Genomic DNA, 22,214 nt, shown 5'->3' with positions numbered 1-22,214 from the left:
GTTAGCCCCTTTTACATATAGTGAGACGTGGCATGGAGAGGTGAAGTGCTTTGGTGAGTCATTCAGCAAGTTAACTGCAGAGCTGGGGATATACTCTGCACAGTTCAGCTACCAGTGCTGCTGCTCCGTCACTGCCTCCCACTGTACATTAGTGGTACAGAAGGTGGCAACAGTGTGCCTTCGGGTTATTTAATAAAGCCTGGAGCACTTCCCCTTCTCCTGCACGTCATGGAAACCTGACAGGAGACTGCCACAACTGGACAAAAACGCTTGGGCTTCAAAGAAGTCTTTGAAGAACTTCCGCTAGAAGTGGGCCACGGCCCATCATGTGAAAGTAATGGAAATACAAGTGACGGTGCGAGTCATGTTACCCAACGCTCTGCTAAACCAGCGCACGGCACAGAAGTGATGTTGAATGAGGTCACTTCTGGAGGCAGTTCAATGATTTACTTTGAGGTCTGATGTCAGAGTCACATGTTTTGGAGGCATCAGTCTGCAGCTGGGTAGTTTAATGTTCTCCATTAATGAAGAACACAGAAAAGCCAGTTGATTATAATTTCAAAACAACTGGCTAATGAATTGGTATGTTATGTCATAGCAGCAGTCACTAGACCCAAGGGCTGATATCTCCATGATGAAGTTTGGCCGTTTCAAAAACATATTTTTCTTTAACCTATTAGGAACAACAGTATTAAAGAAAAACACTGCCACATCAGGGAATCCATTTCCTTACAACTGTGTTTTACTATTTCCTAGTTCCTTATAAACAGATTTTTTCCTGTTCACAGATTGCCCTCCAGCTGGCATAGAGTGAAAACTTAGCTCAGCAATTGTACTGAAAACTTGAGAGCAACTAGTGACCGGAATGCAGGAACACAAGTGCTTACTAAGGTAACACAACCACATCATTGGAATAGCCAATAACATTCTCCCAGAGATTTCAGATGCCAAGTTTGTGTTTCCTTTTTTAATGTAATAGGATATAACAGCAACACCCAACAGAATGCTCAGTCATGAGCATTTAACTCAGTTACACCAAACAAACATTTTTTGAAAGCTTCTGCACCCTCCCAATCCTCCTTGCTTGTACCCTGGACTCTAGCAAGCAGGATCATTCTGCATTATGAAAGCTAAAATGCAGGTTTTCGTTTAGCTACGGTGTGGAATTTAAGGAAGGGGAAAGTGACAAAACAAACAACAAATGCAATGCATTTGAATAAGCCAATCACTTTGGGGGATAAGAGGCGTGGAGTAGGGATGGATTTTCAGAAGCACCCAGCCAGCACTGGCTTGACTCTGTTCCCCATCTCCGAGCCCATGGTAAAACTCTCAAGGTCACCCTTTGACAGACAATGAAGTGTCCACCTAACTCGACCTATTGTCCATGTGCCACAGTTATTACAAGCGGAGGGAAATGAGCTGTTTAACCATTTCTTTAAAGGCAAGGGGTGTCACCGTTTTGACACAGGAGGCATGGTCTACTTCCATCTCTGCCTCTTCATTGTGGCATGACTTTAGACAAATCCCCTTTCACATCCCTGTGCCTCAGTTTCCCCCTCTCAAAAATGATTAATACTTTACTGCTCTGACAGGGTTCACTGCAGCTGCTCCAGAGAACCTACGATGCAAGCATTTTAAGGGTTTTGTTTATTACCATGATGGTGATATTCATTGAGAATAGCTGGGTTTAATCAAGAGCTGCTACAGAAAACCAGACTGGAGCAGGAGGCAGACATTACTTGGGCTAGCTTTAGGCTGTGTCTACACCACAGGCACAACAATGGACAGCTACAGAACTGCAGCTATGCTGCTGTAGCCCCGTAGCATATAGACCCTTCCTACAGCAATGGAAGGCACTTTTCTGGTCACCGTAGGTAATCCACATCCCTGAGCGGCTGTAGTTACGCCGACGGAAGCATTCTTCCATCAATCTAACTGCATCTACACTAGGGCTTAGGTCGGCATAGTTATGGCACTCAGGTGTAAGTTTAGGCAACACTATTTCTAAACAGAGGATATTGCAGTATAATTAACATAAGACACCTTGCCAGCATTTCCCAATCTCTAGCTAAGGCCCTTCACCCTAAAAGAAACTGTAAAATACTGGCAGCAGACAAATAGTTGCAATTTGTATTCCAAATGCTCTGTTCAAATTACAAGAAGCTCATAGACTATAAGGTCAGAAGGGACCATTATGATCATCTAGTCTGACCTCCTGCACAAGGCAGCCACAGAACTTCACCCACCCACTCCTGTAATAGACCCCTCACCTCTGACTGAATTATTGAGGTCCTCAAAGAATGATTTAAAGACTTCAAGGTACAGAGAATCCACCAGCAAGTGACGTGTGCCCCATGCTACAGAGGAAGGCGAAAACCCCCAGAGCCTTTGCCAATCTGCCCTGGGGGAAAATTTCCTCCTGACCCCAAATATGGCGATCAGCTAAACCCTGAGCATGTGGGCAAGACTCACCAGCCAGACAGCCAGAAAGAATTCTCTGTCGTAACTCAGAACCCCCCCACCTAACATCCCTTCACAGGCCGTTGGGCAGATTTACCGCTAGTAATCTAAGATCAGTCAATTGCCAAATTAGGCTGTCCCATCAGACCATCCCTTCCATAAACTTATCAAGCTCAGTCTTGAAGCCAGCTAGGTTTCTTGCCCCCCACTGCTCCCCTTGGAAGGCTATTCCAGAACTTCTCTCCCCTGATGGTTAGAAACCCGTGTCTAATTTCAAGTCTAAACTTCCTGATGGCCAGTTTATATCCATATGTTCTTGTGTCCACATTGGTGCTGAACTTAAATAACTCCTCTCCCTCCCTGGTCTTTATCCCTCTGATGTATTTATAGAGAGCAATCATATCTCCCCTCAGCCTTCTTTCGGACAGGCTAAACAAGTAAAGCTCTTTGAGTCTCCTCTCATAAGGCAGGTTTTCCATTCCTCGGATCATCCTCGTAGCCCTTCTCTGCACCTGTTCCAGTCTGAATCCATCTTTCTTAAACATGGGAGAACAGAACTGCAGACAGTATTCCAGATGAGGTCTGACCAACGCCTTGTATAATGGTACTAACAGCTCCCTATCTCCACTGGAAATCTCTCATCGGATGCATCCTAGGACCGCATTCGCTTTTTTCACAGCCATATCACATCACATCGGCGGCTCATAGTCATCCTGTGATCAACCAATACTCCCAGCTAAACATTTACGCTCGTATGCCCAGTAAGGCCACCATCATTTACGTATCTCTGGCTCAGCGTGAAATATCCCTTTACTTTAACAAACACCTGAGCTTTGTAGACGTTTGAAGCCTCATCTAAACCAGAAGAAGGCAGCCTTAACTCCAGGCCATTCCCATTTCTAGCCAAAACTCTGCAAAGCATCATCCTTTCAAAGGTTTACCACTACTTGGCAGTTCTATGCGGCCTCAACAAGGCTGCACGTTTTGTTTTGGTTTTTAATTTTAGACTTAATGTCGCATGTACTTTCAGAGCTGTTTACAATGCTGCCTTTTGTAGTTAACTTGCTCTCAGCTGGGCCACTGCCAGGTTGTCATCAATGACATTTTAAAGCAGATGAATGAAGTTCTTATGTGTGGTGACAAGCAGAGTTCTGATATAGCGCATGCATGAGCGGAAGAAGAGTTTGCAATTAATTTGTCAGGTTAATAAATATGATGATTCAGTGAATAAAAGACTTCGAGTCTAAACATCCAGAAGTAATATTTGTAGTGCTTTAGTGGTTCAGTGCTCCCTTGAAAAATAAGCTTTTTACACGCAAGCCAAGAAACAAAACATGGAATAAAAATTCTTGTGCATAGCTTCCCACTTCCTAAGCGCTTATCACACTAGCATTTCAGCCTGCCACCTCCAGACACGTGCCTGTTTCAATTGTTAAGTATTTTGTGACTACTCCTGACAGAAACACACCTCGCCATGCAATACCTCCAAGCTGGTTGTCATATATCTAATATGACAAATTATATGCTCAAGCAAGATCATGCTACAAAACAATGCAGAGCCAGAACCAGCAGTAGCAGCTGTGGGCAGAATTCCACATTTTCCTTCCAACAATAGAAGGATAAGACACTTGGAAATCTTACATGGTACACTGCAATGCACAGTGAAACATTTTCAGCGTGAAGACACACACATCAAGCCAAAGATAGTGAAACTATTTTAAATAAATTAGCATTCATCATTTTGCCACAGGAGAAATACGCGTGCGCACGCGCACACACACGCGCACACACAGAGCCCCAAACATTTAAATAGACTCCAAAACCATTGAGAATGCTCTCGGCATAGTTCATATAAAGCAATATGGCAACCCTTGATGGGTAGGACACGAGAGAACAATCAATGTGTTCAAGACCTGGCTGCTTTATCATTAAGCTTTTTGTCCCAGAAGACTGGATTCACAGCACCAGATTAGTCAACAGCGTTGCCATGGAATACGTGACTATTTCTAGCACCACAGAGAACATCATAACATCTGGCCTAAGCATTTGGCATCTCCTAACTTTTTAGTTCTCTTACTGAGCCTCTCACCAGAGACTGACTTGACAAGTTCAACCATATGCTCACAGTGAAGCAGTCTGGTCTGGTCACTAAGGCAATTGACTGGGAGTCAGGACAGCTGTTTTATACCCAGCTCTGCATATGACCTCCTCTATGACATTAAGAAAGTCGCTTCTTTCGGTGCCTCCATTTCCCTTCTTCATCGTTCACCTTATCTATTTCAACTGCAGTCTCTTTGGACCAGGGACCGTCTCTCACTGTGTGTATGTACAGCACCTTGTATAACGGGCCCGCCAAGTCCCATCAGAAGACAGAGCTAATGAATTGATTATTGTGCTATACCCTGACTGTCTTTTATGCACTTTGGAATCATCACATCAAGTTTACACCCGATATCTTCGTATTTAATAAACTGAATGACACAGATTAAACTAGTACCTTAGCTTTAAAACAAACCAAAAAACCAAAACACACCTTTGTTTTAAAACAGTGTGATCTAATCTAGTCCATTCATCCTCCACATTTTTAATACTATTTGAGCATTGCATTGCAATATCCAAGTTCCTGAAGCCAGTAAATCCAGCTGATCTATCGTTTCAAGCTAGACAAAGATTTTTATAGTATTCGTTTCCCTTTTTACACAGATGCTTATGTTGCCTAGGTACAAAGGTAAAATATCTGAACATGGACCATGGAACTCTGAAAAAGCTCTCAAACTATACAGTGCTCCAAAAATCTACCCTGGGAAGCACACCTGCAGGACTTTAGCAGAATACAATGCTTCCTCCATGCATTACATTGACAAAATCTCTGCAGTGGGAAAGAGGATTCCATTCTTGGCCCAGGATAAGCAATTACAGGTCGGCTTCACTACTGAACTGCCTGAAGTGCCTTTTGTATGAAAGTTGTAAAGCAAGCAGGCTAGAGACCGAGCTCCTCATTTTCAAGGCTCTCTAGCTGCACACAGCACAGCACAGACGGTGGATTTCAGAGGCAAGGAAGAGGGGGGGACCACTGTTCAGGTTTTTTTAATTCCATTGCACTTTCCATTTGCATATGGAGGGAGCACAACTTTGGTACCTACTTCAGTTTCCATTAGTTGGCAGGAATCTGCAATACAGAGTGTTTGGTCTGTCCTCATATGACCCCTATTTATTCCCTTGGAATGAGTTGGAAGAACCAGACAGGAGAAAACTTGCTCACTGGCCCATTTCTCAGATTTCTTTCCAAGTGGAAGACTGACAATAAATACATAAGGTTTCTTTCCTCAAAATTATCCTCCCCCAAATCCCATAAGTGCAGAATGCCCTTAGAACACTGTTATCCTAAATGGGAGCTCGACAGCTTAGCCGTTTTTTTAAAACCAAAGAATTTAATTTTCAGTCATGTGCAACTATAAAAGCAGTTTTCATGGGATATAAACAATTGTAGCTGAAAAAGAAAGTGAAAGACAGAAGTCTTACTTATTACTTAACCCAAACTGCTTCTGAAGAGTCTCTAAATAACCCCCTCACCTTGTGACCACCCTATCTTTTCCAGTTAAACCCAACCCTGTTAAAACAGTGGCTGCAAAAGAAAGAGTGAGACAGAACACAGGCCCTCACAAGTTACTTCTGGGGAGCTGAACAGAGTGAACTTCCATCAGATTAATGACAAACAAATGTAGAAGCTGAATGAGTCAATAACACAGCCGTTAACGAATCTCTCTACATTTAGCGATTGACTGCTGTCTGAGGTTCGCTATTCTGGCTCGTGCTACACCACACCTCTAAAAGTAAATACAAATCAGATGCGGTCAGTGTTTGAAATCTACAATAGTCTTTGGCATCAGACCAACATGGACAGGAGACAAAAAAGAGATTAAGCTGCACAGGCTGAGCCAACGGACCGAGGATTGTGGTACAGCATCTAAATAAAAGACCCTTGCAATTGCAGAGTTTTCAGAGACATATCACATTGGGCCTTTCCCCCACCGTACCCCCGATCCCATGGACTTCATTTCAAGCTGTACTTGCTCAGCCCTTTTGAAAATCAGGCCCAAGCATATTACTTCTGGCACATTAAGTCTGACCCATTTAGAGCAACTAGCAACACCAAAAGCAGCTATGTGGATGGAGCAAACCCAGAGGGACTGGAGCATTAAGTGACTATGGGCAGTTATTTTAAGATACCCCTGTGATGGAGATAAGGGGAAAATAGATTCCTGCCAATGCGAAGGGACACACATATAGAGATAAACTAGTTTGAGTTTTTCAGATACCACAGTTGTAAGAGCAATGTTTAAAAGGCAGAAGGAAGGAGTTTCATAAAGAACGCTTAACTGAATATATGACATTTACAATACTATTAAATTAATTTAGGGGACCTAAAGAGATTTGGATGTTTAGCTTAACAGAAACACAGCTGGGAAATGCCCCTGAATCAGAGAACAAAAAAGCCAATGGAATCAAAGCCAGCCTAACCTATGCTTCATCCAATAAGACCAGCTAGTAAGTTTCAAAGCATTATTCAAAGCATTATTCAGCACCTCCATCAATGGTGACAACAGAAGAAATCACTAGCAGACGGGGTCAGGCTCTTTAATGTCACTTTGTCTAGTTTTGGTGGCAAAGCACAAGAGCACTGTCTATGCTAGAGCTTCCACCATTAACACATTGTATAAGTGCTTGTATATAAGTGCTAGAACTCGAAATACAGTACTGAAGTGGGTGGGAGGATATGATAGAGGTCTATACAGTCATGAATGGTGTGAAGAAAGTGACCAGGAAAGTGTTAATTACCTCTTCAGGTAACACAAGAACCAGCTGTCACTCAATGAAATTAATAGGTAGCAGATTTAAAATTAACATAAGGAAGTACCTCTTCACACAATGCACAGTCACCTTGTGGAACTCGTTGCCAGGGGATGCTGTGAAGGCCAAAAGTATAGCTGGTATATATCAAAACTGAATTAGCTAAGTTCCTGGAGGATAGGACCCATCAATGGCTATTAGCCAAGAAGGTCAGAGATGCAACCCCACACTCCAGGTGTCCTTAAACCTCTGACTGCCAGAAGCTGGCACTGGATGACATTGGATGGATCACTCAATAATTGCCCTAGTCTGTTCATGCCCTTGAAGCACCTGGCACTGGCCACTGTCAGAAGACAGACCATTGGTCTGATGCAATATGGCCATTCTTAGTTTATTCTTTGTGGAGCTGCTTAGGTGAGTTACAGCACTGGAGTGTGCTAGTGCAGACACGCAGCTTTGAGGTCTCCCCATTGAAGTGGGCAGACATTAACAAGAGTATCTTTAGAGTCCAAAAGAACTTTTTTCTTCAAGTGAAGAAATCCAATTTAAAAAAGCAGTCTAATTACAGCCCATACAAAAAGCCAGGTACTGCAGTGCTTGCTAGACATCCAAGACACCGGAAGGGTAACAGCACTGAGATACTGTAAAGGTTTTCACGTACTATGGCAGCAGCATCTTGTGGCTGGGCAGAGCTCCATAAGCCAGCCACGTTTTACAAAAGAAAGCTATCGGGTCCTATCAGAAGTCCTCAGAAGCCTAGCTCAGCTTCCACATAAGAGCAAAGATTGCTCTGCAGCTGCGGCTGGACATTCTAACGGTCCAGCAGCAGGACTGGCACGGTCTCTTTCAGAAAAGCCAGGAGGTGATGGGGAGCAGGCAGTTAGTCCAATGACTCCTCCCATGTGTCAGGACTTAAGGAGCGAGCACTGACCATGCAGCACCTGCCTGGGCTTAGACTGTGGCTTTCTATGCTCAGGATGCAGTTCCGAATAAAGCTTCCTCCAGACCAGCCCTCAGAGTTTCTGTTCTGCATGGGAAAGCGTTCACAGACTCAAAAGCCAGCTTACAAAAGGCTGCAGTACAGTTTTTGTGCTTCCCTTTGTGACGGCACCAACATGATGTCAAGAAACGAAATTAGAGAAGCATAAAGCATACACAGTCCCAAAGGATAACTAATATTTCACCCACTTGAGACTGAGCAGCCTCAATTTTAAGCCATGCTGACCACTCCAGCAACTGAGGACTTTTCCACATGGTATTTTGTACAAAGCCATCTTTGCCCAACGTTTTGGTAATATTTAAGAGTAACTATATGTATAGTTTGGCCACCCCTACCTTTTCCATTCAGGATTCAGGCAACAAGTAGAACTAAGCACATAACCGGACCACTGACGAGATTCAGCCCTCTGCCAAGGTATTATGGCAATGGTCACTGGCCACTCCCAAGCAGCGTGAGAAGCGGTACAATCACCGAACAGCCGGGGAAGGAGGAGTCCCAATGAGTTACCATTCCATGCCCACGGTCAATTGTGTGAAGTCTTTTAATCAAAACACACTCCACCCTGCTGAAGAGCCGGGGAACACTTTAGTGTTTGTAATGCTGAACATTACAGGCTGCAGAATTCTACTAATTCCAGACAAACCAGAAAACCAGCTAAAAGAAAGACGTGTCAAAATAACCAGACAGGGTGACAAGTTTCAAGTAACGCTTTAAAACCACATCATGCTTCCTCACCCCACCCAGGTAGAACTCAAGTGAAACAAATGAACAAAAAAGAGGAACTCCTGCTAAGAAGTAATACAGCTAGCCTGATGTTACTTGTTTCCTGTGTCGTTTAGAAGATGACTAAAGGGCGTCATCACCTCTTCACACGCTTTGAAAGGTCGAGTTAAATTGCACTGGTGTAAATTGTATTTCGCACAGAAGGATGCCTGCATGCAGAAGGGGCTTGTCGTTTAGCTGCTAGGCTTCTACTATGTTGGGGAAGATGGGGTTGCCTTTACCTTCGTATCACTAACCAACATGACAAGACTCCAGCATCAACCCAGAAGACCAGGGTATTCAGAGTTAATTCAGCCCAGACTTTTCATTAAGCTGTTGCTTGCTTAGTCGTTAAAGGAGGCCCCTATAATAGTTATTCAACAGTCTATTTTTTGGATGTGTCTATTTTGGTTGTTTCTGGAGTGTCTGGACTTGAAGTCAGCCCCCATATCTAGGTTACACCCCAGCTGTGGTTAGATTACACACAACCCAGGACTGTCCAGTCACTTTCCTGTCTACCTCAGATTTGGTCATGAACTGCTATCTTTCAGCATGCCGCCATATTTTCTCAGGTGCTTTGGAAATGCTGTGGTGGGATTTATGGCTGACCCGACAACGCCAAGAGAAATCTCGGCTGGCTCTGGGAGAGTGTGCCAGCAATAGGGACCACCACTTCAGGGAATGACTGCAAACGTGAAAGGGCAGAAGCGTCAGGCTTTTGTTAACAGATCCAACATATCAGATAAGCACAGCTGTGCTAATGGTGCTCAGAGATTGCTGCTGGGCCTATTCCATCCAAGGATTAGCATTTAGCTCAGGAAGATATTATTTCTACTGAAACACACAGTAAGATAGGATAGCTGTGTTATGTGATTGTATGCTTTGCAGTGGTTAACAAATCTGGATATAGTCTCTTTGCAGGTTGTTAGTTGTAAAAGTAGCTTGCACTAGAAAGGGTATCAAAGCCTATAACTGTACCTGTGCTAACTGACACCACGGTAACACCTGTGGACAATATACATATGTAAAATTAAGTGCAGCATTCTACTTCAAAGAGAACTCCAACAAGGTAGAAATATTCTGTGGTTGTTCAACCAAGTACTAAATTCTGTTACGGCTTTGTCTGCTTCCACAGATAACACACCTAGATTCCAGCTGCAGCACAACTGTGAAGAATAGATAAGACCAAGGTGCTCAGAGAGGGTTTGAATTTTAATTACAGTTTGTTGCAATGACTGCAAAGCCTGGCCATATTCTTGCTGAGAAAGTGTTACTAGAGAAAAAACCCAACCCGAATGTCCTCAGACAGACCAACGACAATGCAGATCCATGCTTTGTGCAGGAATACAGCTTTTGTCCCCCCCCCAATGGGCTGGGTATTTAGCACTCAATACCCAGGGAGAGGGTAAACACTCTCAACTCCCAGCAAGGGAGCAATCTTTTAGGATCAGCCCCTCGGTCTAGTTTCAGGGTAGCTCATGGCTATAAATGTACCACAAAGACATGTTATGCAAACTAAGGATTTTCTACCTGTAGGACACATGGTTACTTCCTTTAATATAAAGAGGAAGGAGCAGCGTTTTCTTTCTTCCCCAAAATGCTCATGTATGTGGTTCTCAAACGTCAGCCATGAAGCTGAGCCCTAAAAGCAGGACTTCTGCAAAATCTTTTGCGGTTCCATTTGTCGTTGTCTGACTTCAAACAAGAGGAGGTGATGAAAGACAGCCATGTTTTATTAGAGATCCATTACAAAGCCAGAGAATCAGGTTCACAGTCCATCTGTCAACTCCATTATCCAGTTAAAAGTCAGGGGTAGAATGGCCCAGCGCAGCAGGTCTCCAACTTTTGCTAGTGGAACTCCCCATTTCTAACGGACTGGCAGTGGGGCAGACCCCAGCCCAACATTCCTCAAGCCCTGTCCCTGCAGACTTGCCCCTTTTCTCCCTGTTACTTTCGTACCTCTCTTTTTCCAGGGGCAGGGACAAAGAGGGAGAAGGGAATATGCTCTTGTTTTGTGGCTCCCCTCGCTGATCTCTAGTCCACAGAACGCTGTTACGGGTGGGGATATCCCCACTGATCGCACCAGGAAGCTAGCTGCGTTCACCCTTACAACTTAGCTGACTGCTGCCTATAACTGCAGCCCTTTGGTTCACAGACAGAAAATCGGGGACTTTACAGAGCCCACAGCATGCCTGTCAGGTGCAGGGACATGTAACTTGGCTTCTCTTATTTACTGTCCCACAAGGCACCCACCCCAGGTGGCCTATTGGACTGAGCACAGAGCCTGGAACTCCCACGTACTAACCCTGCTCCGCCCATCGACTCACTATGCACCTCAGTCACTTCTGCCTCTCCATGCCGACAGTACAAGGAGCGGACACTCGCCTACCGCCCGGGGCGATACGGAAGTTAGCATACAACATTTCTGGATGGAAAGAATTTTTGTCCCGTGACTCTGACACCGCTACTGATTAGTTTTACTCCTAAAGGCAGAGCATTCAGAGTTGTGCTGGTCCTCCAGTTCCTCCCGCCAAGTCCCCCTTGTCTTTAACTCTCCACCACCACCTCTCTTGGAATTTGTCCACCCCTTGTAAAATACCTGCTTATGCCTTGGCAGTCAGCACCACAACTACAGCAAGTTGCACTTCTAGGGCCTGGACTCCCAATGTTAAGAGGAAAGAACACTTCTTCCAGCATGGAAACACGACCTCACTCCCTCTCCTATCTGAAAGGGACCTACACTGGCTTCCTCTCTCCATTCGCCACTGCCTAACTGGCTTTCAAGTTTATGACTCCCACCAGACAACTTTACTCAACGCTTCCACCTGCTCCCTGGCCCTTCATGCTTTGCCTTCTCTCAGCTCTCCTGGATGGGGAGCAGAGGGGATGTCACTCATTTGTTCTTCCCTCTCTGGAATTCTCCCCCTCATACGTACACACCCATTCCAAGCTGCTTCTCTTTCACTGATGCCTCAGCCTTCCTTTTCTCTACTTTAACTCGCTTCAGTGTTGTGGTGCCATGACATAAGTTATGAACAGATTCAGTGCATTTATCTAAGTTTATATTTTTACGTGGTGGTTTGTACAAGCCATTTAAGACTCTACAGACCAAGGGAACTGCCCACACTATAAGTTGCCTATAAATGTTGTTCCAACATTTCCTTGTAGGAAAAGGATCTACCTAAACCCACAGGAACTGGAAAAAGCTTTCCATGAGCTTTCCCAGCTCTCATCACTTCTACTTCTAGCACTTCTTTCAGTGGAAAAGGAACAAGGAAACAGGCCTGAACTCCACCATACAAGTGTGACTTGCATGGCATTTCCCTTAATTAAATTTAAATTAATTAAAGAACCTGAGTCACTCTCGCATGGGATCTACTCACTGTTCCACTTCCAGACAAAGTGGAGAGAGCTAACTTTGTAAAACCAATTAAATGTACAAATATTATTGTCCCAGGGAAGGAGACTCAAAGAATTCACACCATGTGGATGGAAAGAAGGGCACCGGTGCAATCAGTGTGGTTGTTTGCAGACAGAGAATGAGAGATTTGGAGAAGAGAAAACGAAGAAGAATAGGTAAAATAGCAGCCAAGCCTTTCTTACCGTTCCGGGTTCCAGGCAGGGACAATGCACTATCACGCTCCTTCTTAGGTAGCCTAGAGCATTAGCATCAAAGTCAACCACCGTTACGTTACGAGTTAACAGATCACAGGACATGGAAAGTGCTAACTGCAAGAGTTGTCCAATGTGGAGTTTCAGCCACCACTCCTTAAATTCCCTCTGTGACAACACAAGACCCAGCTAGGCAACGGTTCCCATTTCGACTGCACAACATGCTCTCAGTAGTGCCTCGATGAAGGAGCTCCCTGGGAGAGGAAGAGACGACGTAGCCAAGAGCAGTAAGCAGCAGCCATAGTGAACCGGCCGTAAGTAAACGCCACAAACATTCTGCTCACCGGTGCCGCATCACGACCACTGGCACGCACAAGCAGGGTAGGCCCTGCTGTGGAAGTAACATGCTGCTTAACAGTGCGAGTTGTATTCCTCCAATGAAAGGAGGGCGGCCTGCCATGAGCACTAGGGATAAGGTACAAGTCCAGGGCAACTGCCTCTGCAGAAAGCTATTGACACGATGTGCTCATCGCTGCAGTTACTTAAGTGTGCTCACACTGCATCTGCTGAACGAGTGCAAAACGGCTACCGTCCACGCAACTCAGAATTAATACCAGACTCAAACAGGTGACTTGAGCTCAACTCATGCCCTTCTCTAACTGAACACTCAGGCTTAGTGATCTCGGTCCCATTACTAGGGGGAGGGTAACCAAGATGCAGAGAACAGGGATTACAAGTGGTACCTTTGCTGGCAGCATCAGCAGAAAAGCAAACGTTAGAGCAGTGCCAAGACTCAGCTACCCTGCTAGTCACAGAAATAGTCCCTCCAGTCCAGATAAGGGTAGCTTTCACGGCCATCACCCATGCCAGACCCATTCGGGGGGGGGCTTCAGTTTCCAACACTGCTGAATTGCCAGCTTTCGCAAGCATTGCACTCTTCTTGAAGAGGTAAGAGAGATGGAAAGGAGACGTTTGCGGCACTGGGAGGATGTGGTTTGTTGTGACTGAAGAATGAGGCCTTCGGCTGCAGGCTGAGATCAAGCAGCAGTAATACCAAGCTTAGCTGCCCAACGGCTACTTTTTGCCAGTTTCCAAGACAAACAAGTGCTGCAGCTGAAGACCTGACAACCGAAAAGTCACTAAGCCATACCTGACGCTGCAGGCCAGGCACGCTTATCTGTCCCTTGCTTAAGTAAGCTGCTCACTGCAGAGAAGAGCATCATAATATCTATGATGGGTGTGTACGCAGAAGGCAAAGTTCTTCTTTACAAGTCAAAAAGCCTTGTCTTGTGCAGCTGGCTAAAAACCCGTATCAAATACTTTAAAAGGTAAATAAAGAAACCTTAACCCTTCTATTATGCAGCAAAATATTAAACAGGGGATACAGGCCTCTGGTATTTTCTTGTCGATTTGGAATGTGAACAAAATATGCAAAAGCCTGATCTACAAGCAGATTTTTATCCCACCATCAGAGTCCTGCTTTGTTTGCCAAATCCTGCTACTGGAGGATGCAGGAAGTCTAAGCAGTGTAACTGTCACCGAGTGTCTCTGACAGATTTAGTTCTAAAAAGCTGTGCACACTTCTGAAAGATTCCAGAATTCCCACCTTCTCCTCGGTCACTCATCTCGGAATGAAGTGATGCTACTTTCCTGAGAATTTTCTAGGACTGGCACACGTTAAATAAGAAAGTCCTGGTTTTTTCTTATCAGCACAGCTTGATAAGAACTAGTGATAGCGCATTTAACTGAGTAATGCAACTCCAGAGAGAGATTGTCATGCTGATAAATACTGCAGAGGGGAGAAGATTTTTTAAAAGAGTAATAAAAGTGAGCAGTTCAGAGAGTTGTTTGCAGTGTTGTAGCCACGTTGGGCTAAGAGGTCAGTCAATTCGTGTTTTGCATAGTGATTATATTATGAAGACTGCTGATTACTAATGAAGGCCCTGAAAGCAGTATTAAAATAAAGAAAACCAAGAAAGGTTATATTTAGTTTTTTAAACTAGTGAGGAAAATATTTCCTGTACATTCTACCAGCAAGGAACTTTCCATCAGAAAATGAGAAAGGTTCCGAAACATATTTGCAGGGTTCTGCTTTCCACTCTAGCTAACCTCCTGGGATAAAGAGGGAAGCCAACTGGCTTAAGGTTTTGTTTGTTTTAAGCTGTGAATTTTATAACAATGAAAGCAGCATCTCCTCTTTCTGGGTCAGTTGCCTTCCCTGCCCTCAGGGAAACAATATGCTCTGGTACTGGAAAGGAGTCAGTGTCTGACTGCCTGTCCAAAAGCCTTCACTTGTCAAGAAAGGGTCAGACAGGATTGTTTTGCTTTTCTTCTTTGGAGTTGTCCTTCAAACAGTAATTCAAGTGTTACTGTGCTACTGCGCCAATGAGGAGACAGTTCTGTAGTGTTTGTTTCAGAAGATGGCAGCACCCTGCAACATCAGGGCCACTTCCCTTTGTTCACATCATCATATCACCTCTTACATCCTCCAGTGCCTTACAATGTAAATCTCATGCAGAGCCTTCTACATCAGGCATAGATGGTATCAACTGCGTTCTGGCTAACAAATCAAAAACACACCCCACACATGACTTCAGTATGACACCAAGTTTTCCTCCAATATTTTAGGTCAGTGCATGCTGAGATGGAAGCAGTAGAATTGATACGACCACCATGGAAGAGGGGAGTGTAAAACAACTGGGCACATTTGGTCAAAGCAGATATAGAGCCTAATCAACTGGGCTTTTACATTTCCAGCTCAAGCACCAAAACTTAGACCGACTTGACATCTCCTAAGAAAACTGTACCTCCCCAAAAAAGCAGATAGGAACCACGAGGCACCAGAGATCAGGGCAAGCCCAAATCCTGGAACTTTTAGAGAACCGTACAAGACTCCTGGCACATGCCCTTCACCCAACAACAGCAGGTGCACAGTGGCCCAACATCTCTCCTGAGACAGCACTGAGAAGAGTAGAAAATGGAGAAGGGCGACCATGTGGTCCTTGTTCAGACAGGAAGGAGACTGGCACGTCCGGAACGCTTACATTCACTAGCCATCAAGAACCAACTCTACATCGTGTGTTTTACACGTGGTAGCAAAGAATTCAGAGTTTATGGAATTAACAGACACAGTTAATCAGGATGCAAGTCTTTTCTGAATGATTAGGAGGAAGCAGGAAGATTAGGTGACAGATTTAGAGAAATCTCATTTAGCACTTAACTGTCAGCAAAAGTGAGTTTGCTGCAAACATATACTGCACAGACAGATAGCATCTGGAGAAGAGTCACGCTATTTTGCAGTGCTCCTCCACAGCCAGACTTTGCCATGCAAGTCTTCAGTTCTTTGTTTTATAACTGGAAGGCGTGGAAAGCATGTGTTAAGCCACTATCGCAATTCCTGAAGACACAGAGTGGGAGAGGATATTCTCCCTGGGAGAGGAAAGACTGCTTGGAACAAGACACACAGGAGCGGTTCATAGATTTCTATTTGTCTCAGACTAGCCAGAGAACAGAGGAGCCAGCAAATCGTACAAGAACTCACTCCACCTTTTACAAACCATGAACAGACCTCCAGCTCTAATCTTCACTATGTCTTGGATCAAGGCTTGATTGAATCTTGACAAATTGCAAGGCATCTGGCTGAGCTACGGGGAACAGATTAGAGCAAGGCTGTGGTTGACTTGCAGCTAAAGCAGAACGTGGCAGTGCTTTCTCTGGCGTTGTCCAAATTCAGACAGCAGGTTTCCGTACAGCCTGCTGGAGCTGCCTGCACACGAATCCAGCTGATGTAAGTTTACATACTATTCCACTGAAATGAGACCACTGGGGGGGTGGAGTGCGGAAGCAAGGGGAGCAACAAGAACCTGCAAGGCAAGGTTCCCAGGATCCCCTTGTGCAGACATGCACAACTAGGGAGAAACGGTCTCCAGCAAGGAAAGACACCAAGGGCCTGGATCCTCCAAACCTGCCAACTTGGGACCTGGCCCCAAGCCTCTCTGGATCCTACAGATAAACGTGCATCAGCAATGGAGGGGGCTTTTCCTCTTGCTGTAGGAACTCCACCGCACCGAGCAACAACAGCTAGGCCTTTGGAAGCATTCTTCCATCAACCTCGCTGTGTCTACACCAGGCATTAGGTCAGTATACCTACGGCACTCAAGAGTGTGGATCCTAGTCTCCACATCACAGCTATGTCGAGCTAAGTTTGCAGTGCAAGCCAGGCCAAATTCTGTTCCTGCAGCGCTGTTTCCATCTGCGGGTTATAAACAGGGAAGCCTCCAAAGCAAGCATGAGAGAACAGACCTGCATTCACTTTTAGGGTTATGTGTAAAATTTTTGCAGCGTCGCAATTTTTTTAGTGTGAGCCAGTGAACTCCATACATGCCATGCCCCCACCCACACACCTGGAAGCTATTCCAGAGGAGTGTGGGGATTCAGATAGGGAGAAAGGACAGTCTTTGCCATAGTTAAAGGAAAAGACACACTGATTAAAAAGCCGTCTTTTACTCTTAAAACGTGAATTATGGTTTTGTTTAAAAAGCAAATAACCAGTTTCCCAGAAGAGAAACTGGAAATCTTTACAAAGTTCAAATCCTTCAGCTATTAAACATAGGCTGCTGTGTCGATGAAGGTATCCCCCCTCTCACTCTCACAATAACCAAGTAGTCCACCTCCATGAAGTCTCCCCTGAACCCATACTCCGCCCATAAGCCACCTTTGATAATTCCAGCTACTGCTTTGGGTTTAAACAATGGAAATGTTTTGTAGGATGGGGCACAGAAGTCTTTCTTTTCAAAATAAAGTGCCAACAGAGTCAAAAGTCAAACTATGATCAGAAATTCAGACAGACAATTAAGAAATCATGGTTTATAAGTAGCTAGATGAACAATCAGTACGCTGCAGATCTATAACAATCTAGACCAAATCGCTGTATGAAACACTTCTCTATAAAGCAATGAATGTTTGTGTGGTGCTCAAATTCTATGGCAATGAGGACAAAATCTATAAATAAAACCATCCAATTTCAAAGTGATTTGAATCAGCTATTCCCCTGAATCCAAGGAAGCCAATTATAATACCTTTATAGCACACAATGCAGAAATCCCCTGTGGTTCAAGGACATTGACACTGCACTATTTCAACCTCTTCTTGTTGTCTAGGGAGCCTACTCCTAATAGAATAGCATCAAGCAATTTACAAGGGACTCTGTCCTCAAAGTCCTCTAGTGACCCTGAAACAGAATTAGTTTTTCCATATGGTCACTTGTTGAAGCATACACAATTGTAACCCTTTTTCCTTGTCCCAATCTGAGATGGCAAAACAGCAGTCTCCTGAGAATTTTTCTGTCAAGACACGAAAATGTCAAGCTACAAGTCAGACCTCTACACTCTCTGGGGGACTAATTTATCAGATTTAACTTGACCTCATCCCCACATTACCTAGAGAAAGAACAAAAAGTTGAGGTTTACATTTAACTCCAGCCGATTAGGTATAATGTTTTGGTGGCCACACAGAAAATATCTATATGTAGCAAAATAAAATAAATTCAACAACTTTTAAATTAGTCTATTAGAACATTACAGAAGTCAACCTTATGTATTGTAGAAAACTGATGACTGTGAACATACAGAAAAGATTAAAGCATGGTTTGACCCAACATCTTGCTAAATTATGCAGAAGTTTTTCCACAGAATTGCAGGCCCCAATTTTACAATGGACTTTATGAGCAGACCCCTGTTGAAATCAGCAGGGTTCAACATGGGCAGAGAGGACTGCCTGCACCTGCACAGAGTCAGCTGCAGAATAAGGACCTTAAGGAGGATGAACAAGATAACAGACTTGTCAGAATCACAAGCCCTCAGCATTTCATTTGGGACCATCACTGAAACTCTTGGGCCATCTCACCAAGAAATTTTCAGTCCAACTTCCTCACACAGTGGCATTGTACTGTAAAGGTCAATAGAATTCTGTCAACAGCTGGATATACAGTCAAGATGAGCTAAACGACAATCTAGATTACTACAGTGTGGCTTGGGAATTCTTGTGGAGCTCAAAGGAGACTTAACCCCAAGGACTAGTCAAGCATGGTGGCATATATCTAAGATATTGATCTGCTATACTTTCCTTAACATTGAAGAAATTTTAGCAGCATATATGCAGATGAGCTGAAATAGCCTATATTTTTTCTAAAAGATCTCAAAAAACTTTTACAATTTAATATTAGTAGTAATAATTATAGACATGCTTCAACCACCAGGGAAATGCAGAAGGTATTTGAAGAGCACACATAAACCCTCTGCAATAGTTTAGGGCAGAAAGTGAAGAATGCCATTTGCACGAGACTGCAAGAAGAGTTTTAGATTGGCAGAAAGTAATTACTAAAGTTAAAGTTTAGTCAGGACACCAGAGCCCACACACGCTCTCTCGCAAAGAGTACCACAGTGACTAGTTCAGCAGATTACATCTCAATTGTATAAGAAGGGGAATGAGAGCTAATACTGCTAAATATGTTAAAGGTTGTATTCTCTGTATTTGTTGAGCATTGGGGAAAAAACTGTAAGGGATAGTATTTTAGGAGTCGCACAGTTCAAGATCAGGGCAGGCTGCGTACACACACGGCATCCACGCATGCACACTCCTTCCTCACTGTTCAGAGTGATCCTCATCCAAAGCAACTTTTTCGGTAACCTAGAAGGGAAACAGGTTACTTAGCTGCACCAAAAAGGGCAGCCCTACAGTGTGCTCATCAATGACAAGTTTAAACAGAAGTTGCTATTTGAGTCTAGGCATCAGAGGAGAGAGGGGTGGGGGGATGAATTACATTTAAAAAAATCAGTCGTGTCACCAACACAAGGATTCCTAACGCTAAGGATGCATTAGGCTAACAGTTTAAGTGTTTTACACGTAGAGGAAGTTACAAGCTGCTAAGCATAGACAGTTTTCCCATGCACAATTGTGAAAATAATATATGAAGTAACAGAGTTAATCAATATGTATAGCAAAGTAACACCAGTGGAATTAATCTGCATTACTGATAAAACAAACATGCCTTAGCAAGACAGGGAAAAAACCCAAAGGTGTTAATGCCCTTCTATCCAAAATAACATGTGATGTGATATTATCAGACAGTTAATCCAGAATTTAGATCAAAAGAGATTTTACCCAGCCCAACAAGAAATATTTTCACAGCAGTTTTTATTTTAGCCAAAACAACTGGGATTTCAACATTCCCCTGAAGCATTTGCAACCTAAACATAACACGAGTGTGAGAATACATGAGACTTTTAAAGTGAAGCCAACTAGAAACTGAATATAAACCAAGTGAAAGCGATTTAGCTGTTTTCATTGTTATCCTCAATTAACTGCTGGTAACAAACCAACCATATTACAATAGTTGTAAGTAGTAATTCAGATGCTTCAAATTCAGTTTTTCTTCCCTACCCCCTTTTTAAACAAACATTATTTTGAATATGACAGATTCCCTTTAACTGCCTGTCAGACTCCCTGATTTGGGATTAATTTCAGGTAATTTTTAAGACTCCTTCTAATGAGAGCTTTCACTGTCATTGAGAGATTTAAAGTCTTCCTGTTTTAAAAACTCTCAGCTTGATATAGCATTTTGAAGATTACATGCCGCAGTCAGAAGGAAAATCTAGTAGCTTTTTCTGAAAGGAATGTCATGTGTGGAAGATGCCTAAAGGCAAATACCAGGTTAAATCATTTTTAGAATACAATTCTGTAGGTGAAGAATTTAACACCATCAGTTATTAGATCCTAGTTTGCTTTTAACCAATACTTTTTAGCCTCTCACACCGGACAATGAAAACGAAAACTAGCTTGTGTATTTATAGTCCATTTCACTTTTTGGGGGTTCTCATGCCTCTCTTTTACACCCTGGACGGTCCTGGGTGACAAACGTTACTGGGGAGCATTTAAACCCAGGAAAAAACCCGTTTCCACTGAAACTTTCATTTCATGGCAAAAATTGTTAAGCTGAAGCTGGGGTCAAACGTTCCTTCCATGCTCTCTCTATTTTTTAAGACTCGCCTGACCTGATCAGCTTGCTTTAAATGAATTGAAAGGCAACCACCCCGCAACCAAACCCTACGGAGCAGCAGCCCAGGAGACAGCCCCCTTCCCCAGTCTGTTACTTTGCGGCGGAGCAGCAAAGACGGGCGAGAAGGGCACCACATGGTGGAGGAGCAGCTAAGAGACCCGGGCATTTATTCACTCAAGCGTTTTGCAAGCGCCATATACAAGCTCCAGGGCAGGGACATGTTTGCATGGGGCACGGGGAGGAAAGGGGGTGGGCGATTCTTGGTACGCCCGCTGCCCAGGAGGGCTGCCCCGGCTCAGCGCCTGCCCGGCTGCCAGCCTGCAGCATCCCTGGGGCTGCTCCTGCCCGCGCGCCGCTCAGCTGTCAGGCCCGGAAGAGGGGGGGGGGGGAGAGGCAGGAGGCACAGAGCGCGCATGCGTACAAGCCCCGGCCGGACGCTATGTGGTAGCCAACCGCCTTTCCCTCCGCCTCAGCGAGCGCCCGGCAGGGAGGCGGCGGCGGCCGGCCGGACGGGGAGACTCACCGAGGCGCAGGGGCTGGAGGTGGCGCTGGGGGTAGGCGAGCGCTGCACCGTTACCAGAGCCATCGAGGCGCGGCGGGGGCCCCCCTCCGGCCGGGGGAGGGGCTTTACTCCATGGCGGGGCCCCGGAGCCGGCCGGCCGGGCGGGGAGGGAGGCGGCGGCGGTGACCGCAGGGGGCAGCAGCTCTCGCCAACGGCCCCTCGCCGAGTGACTGAGTGAGGCGCGGCGGGGCTGGGCCGGCCGGGCACAATGAGGCGCCAGCGCGCATGCGCCACCTGTCAGCCCGGCCACGCCCCCGCCCCCGCCCCCGCCCGGCGGCAGGCTTGAACGGTTAACCCCTTCTCTGCTGGCCCCTAGCGAAACCCACCTCCCTCTCTGCTGGGCCCCTTGCTGCTCCCCTCCTCGGCCTCCCTTTGTGAAGTAGGAGCAGGACTGGGCTCTCTGGGGCGCCGCCCTTCCCTCCCCCCTTTGTAAAGGGCCCTCAGGAGGAACCCGACTGGGTGTATCAATGAGGGAGCCCAGACACCCTGATTTTATAGGGACAGTCCCAATATTCAGGGCTTTGTCGTACCTAGGCACCTATTGTGCTGATTTGCCACACATGCTTTCCGGTCACCCTAGTTCGTATCAATATGGCCAGCCTCAAGTGTTCAAAAATCACGCTTCGGGCCCCCAACATCATGAGATTGGCTTAAAATGATGGGATTTAAATAATAATAGTAATTAATAACTGCGGGGTGATTTTTATTTGCCTTCTGGTTTTTGGGTCTTTAGGGAGCTTCTCCTTTCCCCCCTATGATTCCAGGAGCTGAGGCTTTAAGAAAAACTTGCTGCAAACTCATGATCAAATCACTACAGTTGGCAACACAAAATTCCTCAATATTCCAACCATCCTCTACAGAAAACAGCTTCCAAACTCTTTTTGGGATTCTCTGTGAGATTTCCTGACTAA

At 44.9% G+C, this 22,214-nt stretch overlaps 1 protein-coding gene across 1 annotated transcript in view; it reads right to left on the bottom strand.

The window, feature by feature from the left end:
• SSH2 (slingshot protein phosphatase 2) overlaps positions 1-21,459 on the bottom strand; it is a 137,658-nt gene extending 116,199 nt beyond the window's left edge. Inside the window, exon 1 of the mRNA XM_067565886.1 lies at positions 21,265-21,459. Coding sequence (XP_067421987.1) covers positions 21,265-21,327 — 63 coding nt within the window. The 5' untranslated portion in view covers positions 21,328-21,459. The remainder of the gene's footprint in view (positions 1-21,264) is intronic.
• Positions 21,460-22,214: the final 755 nt, after the last annotated feature.

The sequence above is a fragment of the Emydura macquarii genome, unplaced genomic scaffold (assembly GCF_026122565.2).
Source record: "Emydura macquarii macquarii isolate MOO-44397 ecotype Brisbane River unplaced genomic scaffold, CSIRO-AGI_Emac_v2 contig_2699, whole genome shotgun sequence".
In the NCBI taxonomy this organism is placed as follows: domain Eukaryota; kingdom Metazoa; phylum Chordata; order Testudines; family Chelidae; genus Emydura; species Emydura macquarii.
This window is presented reverse-complemented; position numbering and strand designations above follow the sequence as displayed.